Below are 23,058 nucleotides of genomic sequence, written 5' to 3'. Positions count from 1 at the left end.
AACCTGTTAAATTTATATACAAAATCATTATTATACACACTGTCACTAAACACGAATATTATTGTTAAACCTTTTCGAGAGACTTAGGTATTATTTGGCGATTCATAGCAAATTACTAAATCATCATAAGGGTTTATCCTCATGTAAAATAAAACAAGAAAAATAAAAACAAAAAGATAATTTAATTTAACAAAACATCGCTACCTTGAGTATCGATAATATTGAGCTCCATTCCGAGTCGCTCCATTAGCCGTCCATTCCCACTCATCTATATCTTGATCATCTTCATTAGAATCAGTTCTCCTTGGCGTATACTGTCTTCTGTTCAACCACGACTCGTCTTCTTCATCTTCTCCACCTTGTTCTTCTTCAATAATTTCCAAATCGTCATCCATGTCCATATTTCCGATAGATTCTTCGCCAACATCTTCTTCTTCTTCCTCTAAGATCTCCCCAAGACCTTCGTTGTCTCTCTGTGACTCATATTCCACTTCTGTCTCAGGTATTTCTTCGAGTACTTCTCTATGTGCTATTAAGTTCTGTCTGCTTCTCAATTGCGGTGCTTCCACTTCGTCTTTTTCTTCTTTCTGTGATTCTTCTTGCTTTTCTTCTTTTTCTGTCTCATTCTCTCCTGACTCCTGAGACTCTTCAGCACTATCAGATTTTGTTGAGAATGTAAACACTTTGTGCAGAGATTGCATTGGTATGACAAAAGTAAGAGTTAGTAATACAGATGATAGTAGAATTGCTGATATTTCTTGAACATCGATCTGTGAAAAGAAAATCATAACCAATTATGTAGTGAGAAAAATAAGTTTAGCAGAAGTTAAGTTATGGTAAATTTCGCAAATGTTCCTTATATCGATGAATTTCTTTCATACACTTTGAGTGATTTTATCTATCAAGAAGGGTATCTGACACTTATTTATACGCAGAAAAATTAGTTCTCAATCAACTTATTTACAAAGTCATCATTATAATATTATGCTAAGATTTTAATATAAACTTACCAAAGACATCAGCGTAAATTCACTAGAAGTCTTAACGGTAGCGACGTTAGTGATGAACACAATGAACTGGGTAAGGTAGAGCGCGTAAGACAGCCGGCTGATCAGCACCAAAGGTCTACAGCACAGGAATCTTGACAGGAAACCTTTGTCAAAAAGAAAATTTTAAGTGTGTAGTTGATGCAAAACATATAAATATGAATTTATCTACGAACGAAAACGAAGTTACAAAAATCTAATTAGTAGAAATATTATTATGTGTTCTAAAAACTTTGCGAGACAGTTAAAGACATAACAATGAAACACAATTAGGGGAACGTGATTAAGCTCGTCCAGTTTTTTAAATTTTGTTCTCATTTTCATAAATGCGCTAAATACAAGGTGTATTTGTGTGTTCTTCGTGTATATGTGAAGATCTAAGTCCTAAGCTTAACAGATTTCTGTACTGTTTTTGTCGCAACAATATTGCTAGAATATACATCGTTTATATTTTATACAGTCTGTCTCTGTATCTATTTGATTTCTTCGACATAATCAAGTTACTATTTTTTATTTATCTCTGAATGTTCTATACTTACCAGAACCACCACTATGAACAGCATAGATCACCCAAGCGATAGCGAGTGCGGATGCGATAGGTGCAAGTGCTGCGTACTGAGCCGCGAATGAAGCACTATAACGATACTGGATTGAACCGGAATCAGCTCCTGCCCACCACACGAGGCACCAGAGAGCAGTGCTGGATATCCAACCGATGCCGAGGAGAAACTGTAAAGAACAAGAACTTAGTAAAATAGAAAACATTGATAAATTCGATAAGAAATTCAAGGAATTTGCTATTTAGATCCGCAAGAACATCGACATACTCCACAATACAGACTTCTTTCTTCTGTCATTAAATTGAAAAAAATATAAAAAAAACAAACAGTAATGCACAACGAGTACAAACTAGAATAATATTTTCGCGGTATACAATAACATTATCGTTACTCTCACTAGTTTTGTAACACTATTTGACTAATAAACCCCAGGCTCTAAATTTTTTATAATTTTCACAATATAACATCCGCTTAATTTTGTCTAAATCACTGTAGTCACAAAATTAAACGAGATTAAAGCAGCACCATTAATAAACAAAACAAATCCAACCTTGCCATGTTCCGCAGGATTCTTCAAGGCCAATCCCAAACTAAGCCCGATCAAATACGGCGTAGAACGATGCAACACCGAGGTATAACTCAAACGCGCCGTCCTGTAAAGCTGGCTTACGCTGAAAACATGACAAAATTAAAATTCCAAACTGACAACTTAGTTGTTCAAACTTGTTAAGTGTTCATGTTAAAGTATCAGGGTTTTGTAAACAAGTTCACGGAAAGAGTTGGGCGAGTTTAAGAGCCTTAAGTTTTTAGATAGACAGTTATACCTACAAACCTTAGTACGCTCCTCAATTTGTAGGGTCGGAACACTTCTGACGGAAGATGCGTTGTATAGCTAATTAAATTTATTTTATTTATTATTTGTTTTTGCTTTTATGTCGCGGGGACTTTTACAAACATACAAAAAACGGACACAAAGTACAACTAGACCCAATACAATTACTCGTATATCGCACAAATAATTGTTCCGTGTGGGAATCGAACCTACAACTTCCCGGCGCGATGGTAGCGGCGTGGCGACAAAAACTACTGCGCCACGGAGATAATCAATTTAGTATTCTAATCTTCTGTTCTTCGCAGCAACGCAGCATCGGTTAAATGAGTAAGGTAATATGTTACGTTTCGTCTTAATATGGCCGATAATACACGTCACATTTTCCGTCAAATATGTTCCAACCCACAAGGCAACAAGATTTCTTCAGTCTGTTGTTTAACCAGTTTCATTCAAACAGCGACTACCGGATCGTGTATGTTATTTTGAAATATTTTGAATTTCGGATTAGCAATTTTGAATTAGGATTGCATATTAATGTTGTCTAGACATTAAACTAGTTTATCTTAGTTCAAATTATTATCTAATGTGGGACGAGCGTTAAGGTGACCGATATTTAACCAGATGTTGCAATCAAACTTTCATAGTAGTTACTCTTCAGTCGCTACTATCGATTATCGCGAGTTTTACATTATTTTAAAATGTACTTAAAATTCGTTCTCACAGCATTCGCTAGGGGCGCTGATCAGTTTATCATACAACATTTTCTGATAACTTGCTAGTTGTTAATAGCCGTAATAAAAAATTGACCAAAATTTTTGATCAAAATGTATTTGTTCCTGGTAATTTCTAGTTTAATAGACAAACACAAAGAGACACTAGGCAAACGAATTGATTTATGAAAATGAATGAATTTGTATCGATAGTAATTTTAAACTACTTGCATATTCGACGGCAAATAAAATCCATGATCGCATTGATTCTCCTATCCTATCATCAACTATCAAACAAAGATCATCATGTATCTATCAGGACATTGAGGCCATAATTCAATACCAGCGCGTCAGTGTCAACGCCGCGGGCGAACTATAATGCAAACTGTCATTATAGGCTGTTAATTTTGTGTGCAGTACATTTAGTACCACCTCAGTGTGCTGCGCTAATAGATGGGATAATACCTTTGACCAATATTGGTTTGGTTGTTTGCGATTGTTTAGTCCTTAGGCAACTGTGCTTTGAAAATACCTAATTGAATAAAGGTACTGCTCTTATAAATAAATTTTGAAAGAGTCAACGTGGTTTTGCTCTACCGAGCATACCTATTACACGTTTATTATTGAAAAAGGTGGAGAAGAAAAAAAGTTTATAACGTTCACTACGTTATACATTTTTTTTCTTCTTTTTTTTCTTCAACAATCGATACTTATAAAGTATGCGATAATAATATATATTATATTATAGAAATAAAAAGTAAATAAAACTAAAAATGAGCACTATAACTTGCCTCCTCTCGACAAAAAATTAAATTAAATACAAGTGTTTTGCATAATGTAATTACTAAGTAGATCTGATGGACTAAATAATAAAGTAATTAGTATTAGAAATACGCGATTGCACTATTGCACCATTACGCTTGCATCAAAAACTGCAGCTAGACACATTAACATTTAATAATATGTACACTTTCATATTATTTTGTAACTTTTCTATTTTTGATTTTTGTAATCCAAAATATGGATTTTGAGTTCAATCGAAATATATTTATTGCTCTTCACGGTCTTAATAGTTTATACTTCGGTTCATTTTTATTTATATTATGGCATGACGGGAACAGAAACGTCAGTATCTGATGATCTGACTACATTAATGCAAGATCCAGTTTGAAATGTAAGGTAAGTTGGTACACATTTTCTGAACCACTAAACATTGTTTTTTAATCTAATTGTAATTAGTTCGTCAATTGGTAAGTATATTCGAAGTATTAACCTACCATAGTACTTTTAATTTATTATTTCATAACGTGTAAAAAAACATGCGGCTTCTTTTAAATTTGGCTTTAAAGGCCATTATCAATATCAATTTTAATTTGTAAAATGAAATAAGAATTTTCAATCGTGAGACTTTATTTATTCATTTTATATAATTCTTTTCTACATAATTCGAAATCCACGCAAGTAAAAATCACATCCAACAGCGAATAATAACCAATTTTCATATTAATTAATCATACAACCAGATTTATAGTACAATGCCCCAGTTATTTGTGATATCCAGTTATTTCAGTAACGTTCCGAATATGCCGTCATAATAATTTATTGAATGCGCTGTTTAATATTACGAAGTTTAATTTAATATTGCATTAACATTAAAAGAGCAACGTACGTTTATTTAACTGTACATTATTGTGAAACTCTAAAATCAAATCATATTCATACAGGTCAAATGCTGACACTTATGATAGTCAATGATACAAAGAGTGAATTTACCGCCAGTTCGGTAGGTAGGGCCAATGAGTAGAGCTGGCAAGAAACTCTAAGGCCAAATTCAATTAAATTCCCTACCTCTAAATATCTATCAAAAAGCTCAACAGATGTAACCTTGACACTCGCTTTCTGACATTTAGTATCACTTACCGCTTTATACAGCAAATACTTATCACATATGCATGAACTGAAAAACTGGCCTTAATCAATATAAGAATATAAAACTATTCCGTTACTGAGTAACTGATTGAGGGACAATGCACAGCCGAATCTACCAGGTGAAATTTGGTATGAAGATGCCTTAGGAAGTGTAAAAGAGCACTGTAAGAGGATTTTTTAAATTGATTGATATAATTATATAATTAAAAAAGGATTGATGTAACCTTAACTTCTAAAGTTCATGAACGTTTTTATCTATGCTAAAAACAATAATTATTTTCCAAACGACTTTCAAACATATTTGGATTTTTTATTTAAAACCTATTTGTTTTAAGTACAGTCCAAATTAAAAACAAGTGAGAAAAATATTTGCAAACCTTTATAATTGAGCTTTTAAAAATACATAAAGGTAGTTTAAACAATATAAAAATGAAGATGATTTTCTTCCCACAATTACGATTTGGGTCTTTATTCCACACGTGACTGTAATCTCAGCCTCAAAAAACAATACATCTTGTTCAAAATATTTTATTTATATGTGTTCTACACTTGTAATTCATAAGTGCTGAGCAAACTACTAAAATAAACGAGCGATATGGTCTTTGTTCGTTTGTTGAGCATAACTTGTCCGTGAAAGTGAGTTTTGTAGCGCGATACTCTGCCACTATCGACTACCAGCTGCCAGCAGTTATCGAGAAATTTGGTATGAAAATATGATTAGCGCCATTTTAAATGTCAAACTCTCGATCCTCGTCAAAACCGACTGTAGAGTCGTGCTACAGTTCTATAATGTACATACGTGATAAAATAAAAATCTTTTTTAAATTAAGGCCTTCCGATTTGCAATAACAGAACGCTATATCAAGTTACTTTATATGGAAAACTGAGAATTCTATTTTAAGGTGTATTTGTCAATTAATTTTATATCTTAATTTTCCGATATTCAATATTGTATACCACTATTAAGTAACGAGTAGCTATTGAAACAAAAAATATTCCTGTCAGTATTTTTTATACGCGACAAAAGCTGGATATGAGCGTCTCGTACTAGTAAAGAGAATTTTAATTCGCCCTCCAAGGTAACCAAATAAACCGCGTGTACTTCAAGGACCATAGTTACTAGCCCAACTTAACAAATGTACAAGAAAATTTTCAAAAATACGTAAATAATTTATGAGTTACCTGACTCCATGATAAGCCAGCATAGTGAGCCGATGATCCCTCACAGTAGTGTACCTCGAGTACGCGGCTACTACGTGCAACGCTGGCAGTATGAGCTTGTATACGCCTTGCTTCACTTGCATCACCCATACTAAGATACCTCCCAAGATTGTCAGCTGCATGTCCAGGGCTAGTTGATGTGTTTGGGGTGCGCACTGGAATAAATAAGCAATTCGAAAAGTCCGCACAGTTGCAAAGAAGTTGGTTATAGGTGGAAAAAAGGAGGTTTAAATGCATAAAGTGAGCTAGGGAATTAATTTATTGTGAATTCAATATGGTTCCTGACGATTCTCAAAATTTGTGATTTTCATTATAGCATCGAAAATTTACAAGTCTCGGGAAATAACTAGGTAATTGTAAATATCTAATTTTTGGTTTAAGTAAGTATACATTGGTGTCGTATTTTAAGACGCTGACATTTTTACCAATGATGACTAGGTGACTAGAATAAATTGAAACATCATGTCCGCAAAATTCGTCAATAAGTGTCACCTAAATAGACAATTACGTGGCTATTTCCATATATGAGTAAATACGTGTGGAATTACCCAATTGATTTATATTCAAATGTAAAGTCTGTCAGCCAAATATGTGATCCCATATGACAAGATTTATGGATGTGAATGAGGCATGGGAAGTTTGTAAGTATTGTACCAAGTGACGTTCTTTTGTCTCACTCTCTACCAACCCCTATTGTAAAAAGGCGTGATATTTATGTATGTAAACCCAGCTGTAGTTATAGCTATGGACACATATTCAGAAATACATGCCCTGGGCGTAAACTTTTTACAACCTTGAAGTATTCAAGGATTACTTTGTTCAATATAAAAAATATAAAATTTGTAATCCAAACTTTCAAAATAATTTATAATTCAAATAAATTCCCGTGTGTAATAAAATACATTCGGCGCATTGCATTTCATTTTATTACAAAATACAATTGCAATTTTCTCGGCATTAAAAAGCGTTAAAAAGCAGTTGATTGCAATTTAAGTATCTTTTTATTTGCAGAGCAAGCTGTTGGGGAATGACTGTATTTCTTTCGTTCATGGAGTATTCGAGAGGGAATAATTTGTTGTAACGTAAAAGAAAATATGACGCGAAGCCATTTACAAAACGCCGCCATTCTTAGCTAACTTTAGGAATGTATTGACAGTCAAATAGTTGTGTACTGTATTTTCTCTAAACCTCTTTTAGGTGACCACAATATAGAAGAATTATTTAATGATAGATAGTTACATTATCCTCAAGAAATCAGTCACATGACTGGGAGCTATTCTAGTAATATTATAAATGCGAAAGTTTGTGAAAATGTATGTATAGATGTTTGTTACTCTATCGCAAAAAAACTTCTGGACGAATTTTGCAGATAGTTTTTAATCTGGGTTAACACAAAAGATAATTTTTACCCCAGAAAATCCTTTCACGCGGGCGAAGTCGCGGGTCGCAGCTGGTTAATAATATGTTTGTATATGTCATGTATCTTACCATATCTTCAAAACCGAAGTAATTCTGTACATACAGAAGGTTCCACCACCAGCCTTCCTGGCAGACCTCCGCGTTCTTCGTGACGAAAGTGCCCCACATCGGACCGATGGATATGTTGTCCCAGATGTACGCGTAGAACAGCACTACTGCCAGAAGAGCTGGTGTCAATCTGGAGGGAGAAAAAAAGGATATAAGAATATAATTTGGAAGTCACCAATCTGCTATTACAACGAACTCATAATAAAATCGAAATGATAATTTTTTTGAAGGAAAATTATATTAGCTTTACTGAATACAACTAACGAATCCTTACCCCATGTTATAAGTAAGGTAGGAGGAGAAAGAGAAGTAAGAGAGAGGTTTCATTAAGGTACGAAAAGGCCTACACATTGCAGTTGTAAGTACTTACTCATTTCTTCATTCAATAAATCAAAATCATCAGTAACGAACAAAAAATAAAATTCAAAATGTAGTATATTATTGACAGTTTAACTTTTCCTTTCTGACCTTCGAAATCAAATCTCAAAAGTGCAATCAATCTTTGAGAGATGATTTTGCAAATTCTCGTACAAGTTCATTACCTTTTGATCTGATGTCATTACCCTTTACTCACAATAGACAGGTTTTAATGCATTCAATATTTTAAGAATTGTGTTAATATTGAAAGCAGGAAAATATTTTGCATGTTGTTTGCGTGAAATAAATAATTTAAGTAGAAAAACAGCGTTGAGTAGTCATTGTGAGTGTGACGTCACAACACTTATGCTTGTCTTGAACAAAAAGTCATTCATATTTATCGTGGAACATTATTGATGATTATTTGAATTAGCAAATGTGTTCTTGCAATGTGTTAATTTTATTTTTATGCACCTAGTTCGGTCGTGTTAGATACTGTGATGTATAGTTGCAATGAATTCTGCAATTCTGTTTAAGTACCGGTTAGCTTGTCAGAAATCCTCTAACAATATGATACGTCAGTATTTTTATCTAAACAATAGTTAATCCGACGCTTATCCATCACTTCCCTTAGTCTTCAAACGGCAACTTCTATGAAGGAAGTCAATTTACAACCGTATTTTTTAATATGTTGGGGATGTTGAAAAAGTAACATGTAGGAAAATCTTTGTTTCTAATAATAGCCTACTTATGAGCACCATTTTTTTATTTGCATTGTTAGCTAAAGCAGGCACTCGAGCGTGCCAAAGCAAATATGTCAAGTTTAGTATGTTTTATAAAATAATATGTTTTGAATAGGTCTTTTATGTTTGGGTTCTTTGGATATTTTATTGGAATTGACATTATTTTCAGCTCTTCCCATATTCAATTGTATCAACCACTTTGTTTATCATTTGAAAATTCGAAAGAGTAGTGTCAGTTTCTTGCTAACTCCCATAAGGCCTCATTTCTAAACTAGTTGTACATTCAGTAATTGTAATGAATAACATAGGTGTCAAATGACTAGGAAATCTTATGTAAAGCGAATCAATATAAAAAAAACAGAGTTTAAAAGATGCATTGTAATTCACACGCATATTTCCTTCAATAAGGATTCTATACTCTACCAAAATAAAATAATAATACAAATAAATAATTAAAGAACTTCAGTGAACAAAACTACTTTTATACGACAATTGAACAAACAAACTAAAACTACTAAAGTACAAATTATATTTGTTAATAGAGTTATTCGTAAAACTTTGTCGTAATAATGCAAATTTTCTCTCCAAATTTACAATTTTCGCGTTTAAAATGTGCACGTGTTATGAATCGTGTAGACAAATATAATTTTCTTATTGTTAACACATACTTATAGTGTTTTACTGCTTGAAGTAATGATGTTTAAATAGTTTAAAACGATATATTGATATTAAGACGCCACGTGACAAGCTAATTAGTAAGTCTTTGGTGCTATTCACGTTTTTTAATATAAATTGCTGATTACATACAAACATAGATAATATCACGCCTATTTAACACGAAGGGGTAAGCAGAGGTGTATAAAATACACCCACGTTTTGCCATCAAAAATGTTTGTGTAAAATGTAGGCGAGCCTATTATATATTATAGCGATTCAACGGGCATAATATTACCTAACTCCGGGCTACTATTGAAAAATATTCTAATAAAAATTAGGAAATACTAATAGCCTTTTGCACGACCCGGGAATTGTAACCGAGACCAATAATTTTACTATTAAGCGCAAATAAACAGTTCTATAGTTTTATCAAATTAAAACGTGACTCCATGTGTTTTTCCATCACATTAATTCTTAAACAAAACTTCAAGGAAATGTATGAGAATACGCACTTCACACCGTTAAAATCAATACAATGACTCAAAAAATTATAAACGCAAATCATCAATGCGGTGAATTTGGTTAATTAACACTTGGACATTACACTAAAAAGTACCAGTTCCCACGTGTGTCATAATTCTATGGTTACTTAGTGTCTTAGTCATTTACTACGATGATCTTAAATCTACAGTAAAATCGGATGCGGTTTTCCACCGGACTTAGCAAATCCGTGCTAATTAATAATATCCAGCGAATCACATTTTTATTTGTTCGGTGAAAATCTTAGAATTGGTGAGGAATATCTTATGTTCGCAATATTGGGAAATGGTATTGTACCATTTCCCGCACGTGTTGAGAAAATAAAAAACAAAGTACTTGCACTTACAGTATCCTTTACTTTGAGTACAATCCTACGCTAACGTTTTTTGGATTTAAGAAAATTTGTACAAAAATTAGGGTTTTATTTTACATTATTTACAAATTAGTCGGTTTGATAGTGATAAAAAATAGTACGTAAATTATAATATATATAACACAGTAGAGAAGTAAGTGGTTCCATACGACATATAGTTTATTTTTCTATATTTGGACGTGTTAGCTTTTAAAATAACTTTAACCAAATCAGTAATCTCTAACCGGTAGTTACATAAAAATTCTATTCCTATGGTGTGATAATTATATTCTCCATTTTTTTATCACTATGTAAAAATGTAATGTCATGTTCAATATATAAACCGTGATACTTAGCAGAATAATGTGAATTGAGTACTAATTGATTAAAGTTATATATAGTATGATATTGATAAAATAAGGCAATCACCGTTTTCAGAGATCTGTGACGAAGTTTGTGCTAAGTGGGAATTACCTTACTATAGAATACAAGGATTAGATTTTATTTAAATCAAAAGTTGCATTCAGACGATGAAAGTGCGATAGCTATGAGAAGGTACTCAATCAAATAATTATAACAGCATAAGTATGAACTAGTTGGCTTTACGCATCCCTTACAATAAGGTTAATAGCAACACTGATCAGAGACAAATCTTTAGATAAGGAATAACAGGACTTCCGTATAGTTTGGCATGTTTTAAATTAGATTAAAACCTATTCATTTGAAAGGGACACGTTAGTAGTTTGTAGATATCCGAAACTCATAAATAGTCAAAGTAGGTACTGGTCAAGATTGCCATAGAACTGGAACGAAATAGAAATCACAGATTAACGCACAAAAACCACACGCTGATGACGATTAAGACAATCATTTCTAATGAATATGCGTTTTATAAACTCCATTCATCTTAAATCAATAGTTTGATACAAAAAATTGTGACATAATTCTGAACACCGGACTTCCCCTTAGGAAATTGAACTATAATTATGATGATAGTTGGTTTTTAGAAAATTACTAAAACTGGTCCTTAAAGTGACCCTTACGGTGTTTCGTTTTTAGGTTATAAAAACATATTAAGATGTTATCCTTATTTAATATAATAAACAAACGTTTATTTATCATTTTTAGGAGTGATTTAAAGGTCTTGTTCACGTTTGAAATATTTGATGCTATATTTGGTATGTTTTTAATTATTATGATTAACTACCATAAAAAGGCCTTATTTTTTTGTCTGTCATGTTTTATATTTTTTTTTTATAATAACTACATAAATAACATCAAAGTAAGTATATAAAAATCTGATAAAATCTTCAAAAGCGCCTGTCATTTTTTTAATGCAATACATGGCATGTCGATTCAATGAGCAAAATTTAATCTTCTGCAATAACAGTTTTTTTATAAGAGACTGGTACTCTGGGCATAATATTTAATCCTCTACTATCCTATACCGTAATGCGTAACAGGTCTAGGCATGAGTTTCATTCCACCCCGTTGTAGATCACAACATTATAGACACTTTCTTTAATATTAATTCTCAGGAATGCAATGTTCTTCCCAAAGGAAATATAAATACCTCAAGTATCTGGAGAACAGTCTTCTAGGAGCGCCACTGTCGGAGTCAGAGATCCTGTGCGCAGTGAGAGCGCCGCTAAGGAGTAGAAAGCAGTCAGTGTACATCCAACCAGCTCGACACCATGACCAGAGTGGAGAACTCGCTAACTGGAAAGAAAAAGTACGGAATTAGTTTCTTAAAGACCACAAGAACTAGAGTATTGTTTAACAGTATGAAAGGGAGGTTTTCCAGGGCGGAACGTTCATTTTATGATCATGACTGAAACCATAACTGTTTATTGCGAAGGTATGGATTGTAAATAGATGAGCATATATTTGAAATATTCTGTGGTTTCTATTAAAATATCAGTTTTAAAACAGATGCATCTGTCAAATGACAAACTGTTTATAGTAAATACGGTGGTGGTTAAAAGAGGATGCCTATTATGCCTAATCAATCATTATATAAGTATTTTTTATTTTTAAAATACATGTATTTCGAATACGAATATCCTTTAATGCAATATTATATTTAAACGCTAAATAATTATTGATAAATTCAAAAAAATATTTTTAATTAACGCCACTTTAGCATCACGTGTACTTATCATTGTCATCAAAAACAATGCTGTACCTAAACATTTAATATATTTTCTCCATAAAAACTAACTCAACTAACAATCTTAATAAAGAGAGTACCTCCTCCCTATTCATATAGTACTCTCCTTGGCCTATTCCGGGAACGGGGACGCCTATTTAATTACACAAAAAGCATGAAGATAATATAACAAATGAACAGAGAGTGAGTCAACTAGATAAATTCGGCTAATTCTTAATCCTCTAGCCGTGTGTATTAACTGTCTCACAATAAAGCTTGGTGCGTAATTTATGGTTTACGCTGTGTCATTTGATTATTTCTGTTACTTTCTTGCTTGATATGACATTGATACGAGTTCTAACTATTTTTTTGGAAATATCAGTACGATTGAGGCTGAAAACTGTTGCAGAAACTATATTTTTTTTATTAGGGCTGAACTTAATTATTGAAAAATAATAACATCTTAAAAAAATCACGTCTAATTGATTACCTCATTATTTTTTTAAATCGGTTAACATGTGTGTAACCTCGAGTAACTGTGTTTCTCACTATGTCACTCACATTAAAAGTATACCTAGGTTTGTGTTTATTTAACTAAATAAAAAAAATTAATTGTTACCTACCAAAGCTAAAATCACATTCTGCATTATTTTGTTTCAAAGATCCTAACATATGTATTAACTTTCACATTCATAATTTTAGTAACTATAGATACGATTCGTCCTTAAATTCTTATAAACAGTCACGTTTTAGATTTTTTTACTGTTTCATTCAAACATCACATTTTAAGTAAATACACTTAACCATGTGAAGCCACCTTGCCACTAAATAATCGTACAAATTGACTATTATCATAAACACGACAAATGTGTTAGAATTATCACAAACTGCGCACATAAGCTAAAAAAAACTCTTCGCGATGTCAAAAATGTACTGTTATAAAAAAGTAATAGAGGAAGTCAATTTATCAAAACACATTGTGAAGATTTTACACTCATATGTTAAAAGAAAAGTGTATTGAGTAACTAGGGACAAAAATATTTTTAATGCAAGAACGATAAGGTGGTTTAATGACTACTGTCTTTAGGCGTATAAAATGGATACTATACCTATCTATTGGATAGATAATGACAATTTACAGAAAGCCAGTCGTTTACGGTGATCGAGCATACGCAAGACCTTACAGAAGACCTCACATTTTCCTCCGTAAGAGAATCGAACCTGTAACTGACCTTGTATAAGCAAGCATCATATCAGACAGTAGTATTCCTGTCTTTATATAAAAAAATATCTCTAGAGCCACTTAAAAAAACATTACATTCTAGTCGGTTGATTCTGAATTACTGAAGAATACCATTAGTTATCATGTGGTCAAAATCCCTGCATCATTACGGAAAAGCCGAACAAAGAGTTAGTAAGTTATTTTTTTTAAACCTTGATTACAATGCACAAAATTAGCAGCTCAATAAAGTAACTTGATTCCTGCCTGACAGCTTCTAGTTAATACATCTCCCGATCATTTCGCAATTGGATAGCCTGAAGTAATAAAGAATGAATCAGTTGGATGTCGTGCGTTCACAACCGGCCAACCGAACACTTGGCCTCACGCCAACGATAACGTATCAAGGAATTGCTACACGAATATGAACCTTAAGTCCTACTAATAAGAATGCCGTAAGACCGTAGTGAGGTGATTATACTCGATATATCGATGCTTCTTGATTTAATTGATTAATCAAGTCACATTATTGTCGCTTGCTGTTTAGTGATGGATGTATGTTCGGGTGATGCATTTTTATTTGTGGTTAGTTTAGTTGACTGAGTGCAATTAAAGGTTGTCTTTCGTCATGTACCTACCAGTGTAAAAATGACTTTCAAACTAAGCCATCAAAGTTTGATACACAATAACGTCCATAACGATTGATATACTCGAATGGAGAGTCTAACCTATCGGAAATGTTAGTCCCGTGTAATTGGCGAGCTTATTTCTTAATTACTCTTCTTCTTAACCTCTACTTAATTATACTTTTCGATAAACAACAGTTGTTATTTTTTTGAAATAACAGTCAACTGGTTCATAGTTTAAAATAATCTCTTCTCTAGAAATAAACTAATAATCTTAGTTTAGGCAATACAGCTTCAAAAGTATAACAAACAAACTAACGGACAAAATACTACAAACATAACATTAAAAAGTTAATTCGCCTTAATAATTTTATTTTTTACTTTCTTACAATATCGACATGACAATCACATCACTAAAACTTTATTTTACAGCATGCTTTTCACAATTGGTACTAATAATAATTCGTGGCTAAGGTTAACTACCTTTGCGGCTTCGCCAAAGTGGATTCATATATAACATTATTGACTGAAATGTGGATTATTAGGTTAATTAGTAGTTAGATATTTTGTTAAATTGTTTAAACCGCGACCGTTGGCTGGTAAGTGGTAAGACCACTATGTGTAAACATGTGTTAATAGTTTAGGGGTATTTTGTACTGTATGAAAGTAATTTCAGATAGTCATTGTATTAGCAAACATTGTAGCATCCTATCAGTATTTAGACTGGCACAATTTAGTACTACTGAAAGTAGGAAATGCTTCTAGACTACAAATTTCAAAATAAAACACCGTCAATTTGTTTATCTTAAGTAAATTATTATAAGCTACACCAAAAGTATGCTGTTAAACATTTCTGTACCATTTTATCTGTTTCGCATACTTAAGTGCCTACCTTTAAAGTAGCGTATTATTTACCTTTAATACTTTAATTGTACAAAAAGTACACATAGGTAAAAGTAACTATACTAAAGCATCTACTATGGATTATCCATTCTACCGCGTCCATATAAACATATTTTTAAATGCATTCCTCATATTTACACTAAAATTATGCGTAACGTTAATCCACAAGCCGAAAAACTATTAATAAACGAGACAAATATTAAAACAAACTCCTGACAATATTTTTACCGCAATGCGCATAAAGGCATACATGGTCGTTAAAACTAAATAACTTCTGCACTCTGTTGATTCGTTGAATTAACATGTAAAATAGATATTAAGGGGAGAAATATTTAATTATATATTATGAAAATCTGACAATAAACTACTTTAACAGTAAAACTTTATTTTTCCGATAAGAAAGACCCAATTGCTGGACATCAAGTCGTAGCCAATTTTCTATTCATCAATTTAAATTGTTAAAAAAATATACTAACCTTTTCTTATTCGATGTGGCTTAACTAAAAGATTTTAATAATATAACTCTAATTAAGATGAGATCTACATTTTATTAGCACCTCCCTAATAATATAATAAATTAAACCCATTAATGTCGGACTGCTGGGCAAGGGTCTCCTCCCCCAATGAGGGAGGGTTTATGCCTTGAGTCCACCACGCTGGCCAAGTGCGGGTTGGGGACTTTGCATTCCCTCAATTAATGTTTTAAACAAATTTTTAGGCATGCAAGGTTTCCTCACGATTGTTTCCTTCACCGTTCGGTACCTCCCTACTTTAGTTTAAAGGATTTGATTCATACTTCTTACCTCAGTAATCCTCAATCTATTAGTATACGGCATAACAGCAACCGGTAGAAACTTGTGTGCAACGAGCAGAGCGATGGTCGCGATTCCTCTCACGCCGTGGATGCACGAGATCTCATCGGTATCTCCCGGAGCCACCAGCTTGTCAATCGTGTAGTAGAGCGAGAAGGAGCTTAGGAAGCCTTCTGTTAGACAGAGAGAAGAATATTATATACTTTAATAGTAAATTTTATCAAAGGTTGTATCGTAATGGCCCATTTGTGTATCTGTTATGGGATTATAATACCAAAATTGGTAATGGACTACATTATCTTTTTAGATACTTAAAGTATTAACTGATTATCGTTTTCAGCAGTGAGTTTTTTATTTGGTTGATTTTAGACGTGTTTTTTTTTAAATAGGTTTCCTTAACTACATAACTTACTAAATAGAATTAAAAATTCACATGCTATCTTTGAGTAACAGCTTTTCCTAGTGTTTGCTAAAGACAAGAGTGTAAATTGCTCTAAATTTTGATATCGTACTTAAATACCTAATTTATTCTCTTCTTTTCGGACACAGCTGATCACAAATGGTTTTAACATTCATATCATAAACTTTTTATTATACTTTTTGCGTTACGAAAAACTAAATACAAAATATTTTACTCTAAGCTTTACAGCTGCAAAATCATAATGCAACAACAAAACGGTTATTGGTTAGTTCTGTGTTTACAAAATAACTAATGTATATTTTCAGCTGCATAGAAGCTAGGTTTATTGGGGAAACCAAACAATACCGTGTTTATCTTTAGCATCGTTCAATAGCTTTCAGTGGACGGATTGAGTAAGTCCATTACGGTGTTGTAGTAAGTTTTAGTAATAGGTAATCCGTTGTCCATATTGACTTCACTTTTGGTGCATTGGGTTAAAGTAGATTATTTATTTTCACACAAAAGTCTTATTAATATTTTTTTATTATGTGTCAGACTCTGTAATGTAAGTTTGTACTTGTTTTGGTTTGGACTCACTTTGCAAACACAGCATGCGAACTAATACTGAACGTAAAGTAACAATATTTAAAGAGCATATATTGTTCCATCATCACATATATTTAAGGAATATCTTGCCGTTATAGTCAGCACACCGTAGTCATTATAGTTCTCATAAAAACCTCTTATTAAGTTATTAGACTATAAAAAAATAAACACTACTAAATTAGGCATTATGAGGTATGACTAACAAAGCGTTTATTTACTAAGCTTAAAAAATATTTATGTTTCCCCAGTGAAAGTTTTCCTATACTTTTATTTTACACGTCTTTAAATATTACCTGATCCTTTTCCGCTACTGGCTTCCTTTTCTTCGTCTTTAGTTTCTTCTTCATTGGACTCTGCTTTCTCATCGCCTTCCTCAGACGCTGGTCTTCTAGCAAAAAAGTCTTGAAGCGTCGCCACAAGTACAAGCAAAATAATGACACCATAGAACGATCTGGAAGAAAACAATATTGTCACTATTGTTCACCAACTTTTTATTGATCACCAAATTAGTTTTTTACCACTCAAAACATCACCAAACTATATTTTTATTAGTTAAACTCATACATAGCTATTTTAACCGTACATTTATTACAGGAAATATTCTCAATACATACTTTTCAATATTTTTATTTGACGTAAATCGGTGCCTACTGCTGCACATAATATATGTCAGTTACTCAATACGTTTTCATTCTAAAACATTATTTTGTCCAAAAGTATATGAAAACTATAGTTACGTTCGTACTATTTGATTATTATGGTCTATCATTTTTTTTATTAAAATCACGACTTACAACGTCAGGACAGTCGGCAGCTCAATCCAGTCCTTCCACCACTCAGCCTCTTCAACACAACAGTCCTGTTCATCAACTTTAACCCTGACAATGACTCCGCTGGTCTTCTGGTAATGTTTGATGGCATCTTTGATGACCACCTCGACATCCTCAGGGTTGCAGACAGCAGGGACGCAGACCCCCCAGCTCAACGTTGAAAATCGCGGCACGAAGTGACCTGGCTAAACAAAGCATGGTAACGCTTAGTGTTAGGAGTTCTTAGGCACTTTAAGCTTTATAACTTATCACTGGCTGCATTTTACCTACAATATTATGCTTTACTGTGGATACTTAATTGGCCTTTAACTATTTTTTCAGAGAATTAAAGTAGTTTTCGATGGATTGATACGGAGTCGTAAATAAATAGTCTACGTACGTACTAAAAAATCCTACAAAAAAGTACTTAAAGGTGGGTATATAATAGGTTTATTAATTTTAGACCGAAATATATTTTTTTATAAACATTCGGTATGTAATTGAGCGGAGCTTACATTAATTTCTTAGGATATTGTTTTACTTATCCAATAATTTGTTATAACAAGCACTAACAAGCAATTATCTACATGGAAGCATTGGTACTCATTAAACCTAAATATATATTCTAATACTTCGGCAATACATTTAGGAACAAGAGAATCATTAGATTATTTATTTATAATGAATCCAGAGCAGTGCGTACTGCCGGCAATATTATTAAGTATTCAAGATAATTTATTACTAATGAGGCTCTATATAGAATCAGTGATAGAAAATCATAATAATAAATATGAAGTCAGTCACGTTCGTACTATTTTTTTACGTAGAAATGTCTGTCAGCCTGTCTGTTGTGCTTTCATGAATAAGCCACTGAACAAATTTTGATGAAATTTTGCATGCTAATACAGAGATCAAATATAAACATTTTTGTCGTAAAAACACGTGTTTTTTTTAGTAAAAGTACCTAATAAGATTATTATTGGATTGGGCATTAATATAACATCAGGCGATCGAAAATCAATGAATTAATAAACTATCGTAAGACTTTGTAGGCGTTTATTACTAAAACAGCAACAGTGAGTCAATTAATTGAAGCGTGATTGGCGCTTAGTGCACTCTACCATTAAGACCAACAAGAATAATGATGCCAACATCTGCCAGTCCTAAGCAGTGCACGATAAAACATTATAGTTTGATCGCTATTTTGACAGCTCAATTGACCCAGACGATCTAGATACAAGCAATGTCTAGGTTTAGTGACGAAATGACCGAGGTCAGTAAAAGTAGTATAAAGATGATGAATTTTTTAATGAATATGTAATCTAGTGAGATCATATCTAAAACTCACATCATCTATCCGACTCCTGATCAAGTTTCTGGCCTGCGCCAGGTGCACCGGCGTCTCCAGCTCTGGGTGTTCAGCTTTCACGTCGAGCCGAGCTAAACAGTACTTTCCCTGAACCTTGACCACACTCCCACTTTCTAACTGCACCCGAGCACGGCTTCCCACACACTGGTCAAAGTCGCCGAGCTGGATTCCATTACCTTGCAGTATACCCGAGGGGATCTTTGCCGTGGCGTCGAGCACTGTAATGAAAAATTCCTGTTTCGTTCAACTATGCAAACCCTCTGGGAACAACCTGAGGCTAACGCAAACGCGCCAAGGCCACAACTTTGTTTACTGTTCGTTATAATACCTGGTGTATAATTTTATAGACCAAAAGACTACAAAGTTAACACGCAAAGTACAATTTAATTTTTAATTGCCAGCAAATGTTTCCTTCATATAAAATAGTAAAACCCTTGATTAATTAACTGCAATAAGTAGTTATTTATGATTCTTTTTGCTCGGCATCTGTTGTTGAAATCTCTGAATCGTTGCCAATATAAATAGTTATTGTATGGTAGAGTAATTATTTCGGTTAACGGATATAAATCTCAAAATACAAGAATTGAATTTCTAAACTTTGATTCGAAATTGCGCCGTGAGTGATATATTATTAGAGAAATAATAAAAAACTTACTATTTAAAGCCCATAGTTTAGTGCCTCGTAATTGCCTCAACACGATCTGGCCGTGACGCCTGCATTCCGGATTATGAATTCGTGAGAAATTCGGTGCAAAAGTTGGGAAAAATGCATAGAAGTCTTCAAATTCGCTTTTGAGCAAATTCCGTCTGTTCAAAGCGTCCGTAACGTGTTTTAAATGACTTTCAGTCGACGAAGATTCTTGGCTAGCGTGTAGTTTTTCTTTTGATGATTTGTCAGACCTTTTATCTTCACGGCTTGAGCGAATTTGAGCTTTGATTTCTTTTTTGATATCTTGCATGTTAAGGGCTTCCTTAACGTATAGTTCTCGTTCACCAGAAGAAGGAGCTGGTTTTGTTTCTACTTTCTTTGGTTCGGCGCGGTGAGTAGGTTTATCTTCCTTATCGTGACTAGGTTTTGCTTTTACGCTTTCTTTTTCTTGTTCTTTCTTAGGCGCTTCTTTTTTAGGCTTTTCTTCTACGATTTTCGATTCCTTCTGTTCCTTCTTATCTTCTTTTTTAGCTGGAGTCTTGTCTACAGTATCTTTTGCGGCTTTTTCTTTTGGTTTCTCAGCCTTGGGTTCTTCTTTAGCCTTAGGTTCTTTTTCTTTTACCGGTTCGGTTTTTTTACCATCAGTTTTTGGTTTTGCTTCTGGTTTTTTGTCAATAGGTTTCTCCTTTTCTTTAGATTCCTTCTTAGGATCAGAGTCAATTTCCTCTTTATCTTCTTTTTTCGGCGGTGGAGTTAGTTTAATAGGTGTTTCCCGTTCTTTGATGGCTGATTTTAACTTTGCCTTTTTCAATAAGTTAATACCGTCGTCGTCATCATCGTCGTCATCATCATCGTCATCATCATCATCATCATCATCGTCATCATCGTCATCGATGTCCATGTTTAATTTTATTATTTTCTTGGGACCTTTCCCTGCACTTTTAGATTTGATTTTTTTTGATGCGTCATCATCATCATCGTCGTCGTCATCATCGTCATCATCATCATCGTCGTCGTCGTCATCGTCTGTTATGTCTCTTAATTTGATGGTCTGTTTAGCTGGTACTGAAGGTTTTTCCTTTTCTTTAATGACAACTTTAGGTAGTACTTTTTTCAATAATCCTTTTTTATTATCATCTTTGTCATCATCATCATCATCATCGTCATCGTCGTCATCATCATCATCATCGTCGTCGTCGTCGTCATCGTCGTCGTCATCATCATCATCATCATCATCATCATCATCATCCTTCTTTGTTACTTTCTTAGGTCCTGGTTTAGTAATAGGTGTTTTCAATTTAGGTATTTCGGGCTTTAGAACAGTTTGCTTCAATTTAGGAGTTTCCGGCTTAATAATACTTTCCTTTAACTTCGGAGCTTCAGGCTTAGTTTCAACCTTTTTAGGTGGATCTTTAGCTTTCGGTATAACTTCTATAGATATTTTATGTTTTGATTGAGAAGCGGCTTTATCTTCGTCTTGTTTTTTAGCCTTAGCCTTTGGAATTGACTCTTTTTCTTTCTTGGCTGCTGGTTTGAGGCTTGGATCGATGTCTAGCCCGAGCAAACTAAACGTTTCCCAAAGACTCGATAGCGCCCCGTCATCATCGTCATCGTCGTTATCATCATCATCATCATCATCATCGTCGTCGTCGTCGTCATCATCATCATCATTATCATCGTCGTCGTCATCATCATCATCATCTTCTTCTTTAGATGCTGACTTAGAATCAGTGACTTCTGAACTATCAGGTTTCTGTTTGTCTTTCTTGCCATCCAAAGTTTTCAACTTAGTAACAACAGGCTTTTCGTCATCATCGTCATCATCATCATCATCTTCTTTGGAAGAGAATTTAGATACTTTGTCTTTGGTTTCAGCTGGTTTTATTTTCTGATCAACTTTTTTCGCTTCTAGGACTTTTGGTTTAATAGGAGTTGGTTTTTTACCATCATCGTCATGTTTTACAGCTTTTGAAGTGGTATCCTTGATTTTGGAACTCTTTACTTCCTGTGGCTTATCACTTTTCTTTGTGTCAAGTACTTTAGGTTTTTTCAACAAACTAGATTTACCACTAATATCGTCATCATCGTCATCGTCGTCGTCATGGCTAAAACTTACAAACTTTTTGCTACTCGCCTCTGGTTTTACTTTACTAGCGCTGTGTTCCTGTTTCGATCCAGTTTTTGCTTTTAAAATACTCGAATCATCATCGTCTCCGTCAGACTTCTGGTGGATCTGTTGTTGTTTCTCTCGCACCGCCTTCTTCAAATCTTCATACGCATGTTTGTCACTTTCAGATTTAACACTAGGCAACTTTTGACCGAACTTCACTTCACAGTCATCACACTTTTGCTTTCTATCGAGTTTTACACTGTTTTCGGAATTAGGTAAATCGCGTACACGGAATGCGGTTATCACTGTGGCAAGGATAGGCAGGCAGATTAAAATTAGAGTCAGCGTCCATCGGTGGCGCGCCATGGCGGACGCGTAGCGTGCTCACGTCGCCATACTCTCGCACTGAAACTTCACGAACCTTGACGGTTATTTGTAACGCACGGGTTAAAACATATCTCATTGAAACGGGTGCTCATTGATGGTTCTCGGTCGAGGTTATGGGTTAGTAAGATATTTTAGAAATTTTGTGGGAGCGGGTACGAATATCAGTCGGGTTAGTAGTGAACTGGCGTGAGCTCAGCTGATGGCGGCCGTCCAAGATCAGTGTAAAAATAGTGTTGCAAAGGCAATTGTCCGCCGTCCGCGCGCTCTCGCCGATAAGATTGACTGTATTGTGATAGATCAGCGTTATTGTTCAGGATTCACTTAAATGTTTATACATTTACTTTATAAACATTCATACTATATTATTAGTTTTTATTTTATTAAGTTTTCTAACAAAATTATGAAATAACTGCTTGAAATATTATTTATGTGAGGTTAGAGATTGTGATTATGTTACTCTCAAAGTCACAGCTTATCATTTTGCAATATATAAGTCTATTAGATATTATTATTAATGTTTATGGCCGTAATAACATTTATTTTGG

General features: G+C 33.7%; 1 protein-coding gene across 1 annotated transcript; it reads right to left on the bottom strand.

The window, feature by feature from the left end:
- Positions 1 to 163: 163 nt before the first annotated feature.
- LOC142974289 (uncharacterized) lies at positions 164 to 22,701 on the bottom strand. The gene is made up of 12 exons (XM_076116525.1): positions 20,023 to 22,701; positions 19,347 to 19,585; positions 17,984 to 18,204; positions 17,483 to 17,640; positions 16,175 to 16,356; positions 12,048 to 12,193; positions 7,787 to 7,955; positions 6,260 to 6,453; positions 2,157 to 2,277; positions 1,586 to 1,775; positions 1,011 to 1,153; positions 164 to 770 (listed from the first exon to the last, which is right to left on the bottom strand). The coding sequence occupies exons 1-12, from the start codon at positions 22,490 to 22,492 to the stop codon at positions 201 to 203; spliced, it is 4,803 nt and encodes a 1,600-aa protein (XP_075972640.1). The 5' UTR covers positions 22,493 to 22,701; the 3' UTR covers positions 164 to 200.
- Positions 22,702 to 23,058: the final 357 nt, after the last annotated feature.

The sequence above is a fragment of the Anticarsia gemmatalis genome, chromosome 7, assembly GCF_050436995.1.
Source record: "Anticarsia gemmatalis isolate Benzon Research Colony breed Stoneville strain chromosome 7, ilAntGemm2 primary, whole genome shotgun sequence".
Taxonomy (NCBI): Eukaryota; Metazoa; Arthropoda; class Insecta; order Lepidoptera; family Erebidae; genus Anticarsia; species Anticarsia gemmatalis.
Note: the sequence above shows the minus strand (reverse complement) of the source record. Positions and strands in the feature narration are given on the sequence as shown.

Coding starts and splice junctions, on each gene's coding strand:
- LOC142974289 (XM_076116525.1), bottom strand. CDS start 22,492: ATGGCGCGCCACCGATGGACGCTGACTCTAATTTTAATCTGCCTGCCT. Junction 17,641..17,983: donor CTGCCGACTGTCCTGACGTT/GTAAGTCGTGAT, acceptor GTTTTCTTCCAG/ATCGTTCTATGGTGTCATTA. Junction 7,956..12,047: donor CTGTTCTCCAGATACTTGAG/GTATTTATATTT, acceptor TTCTCCCTCCAG/ATTGACACCAGCTCTTCTGG.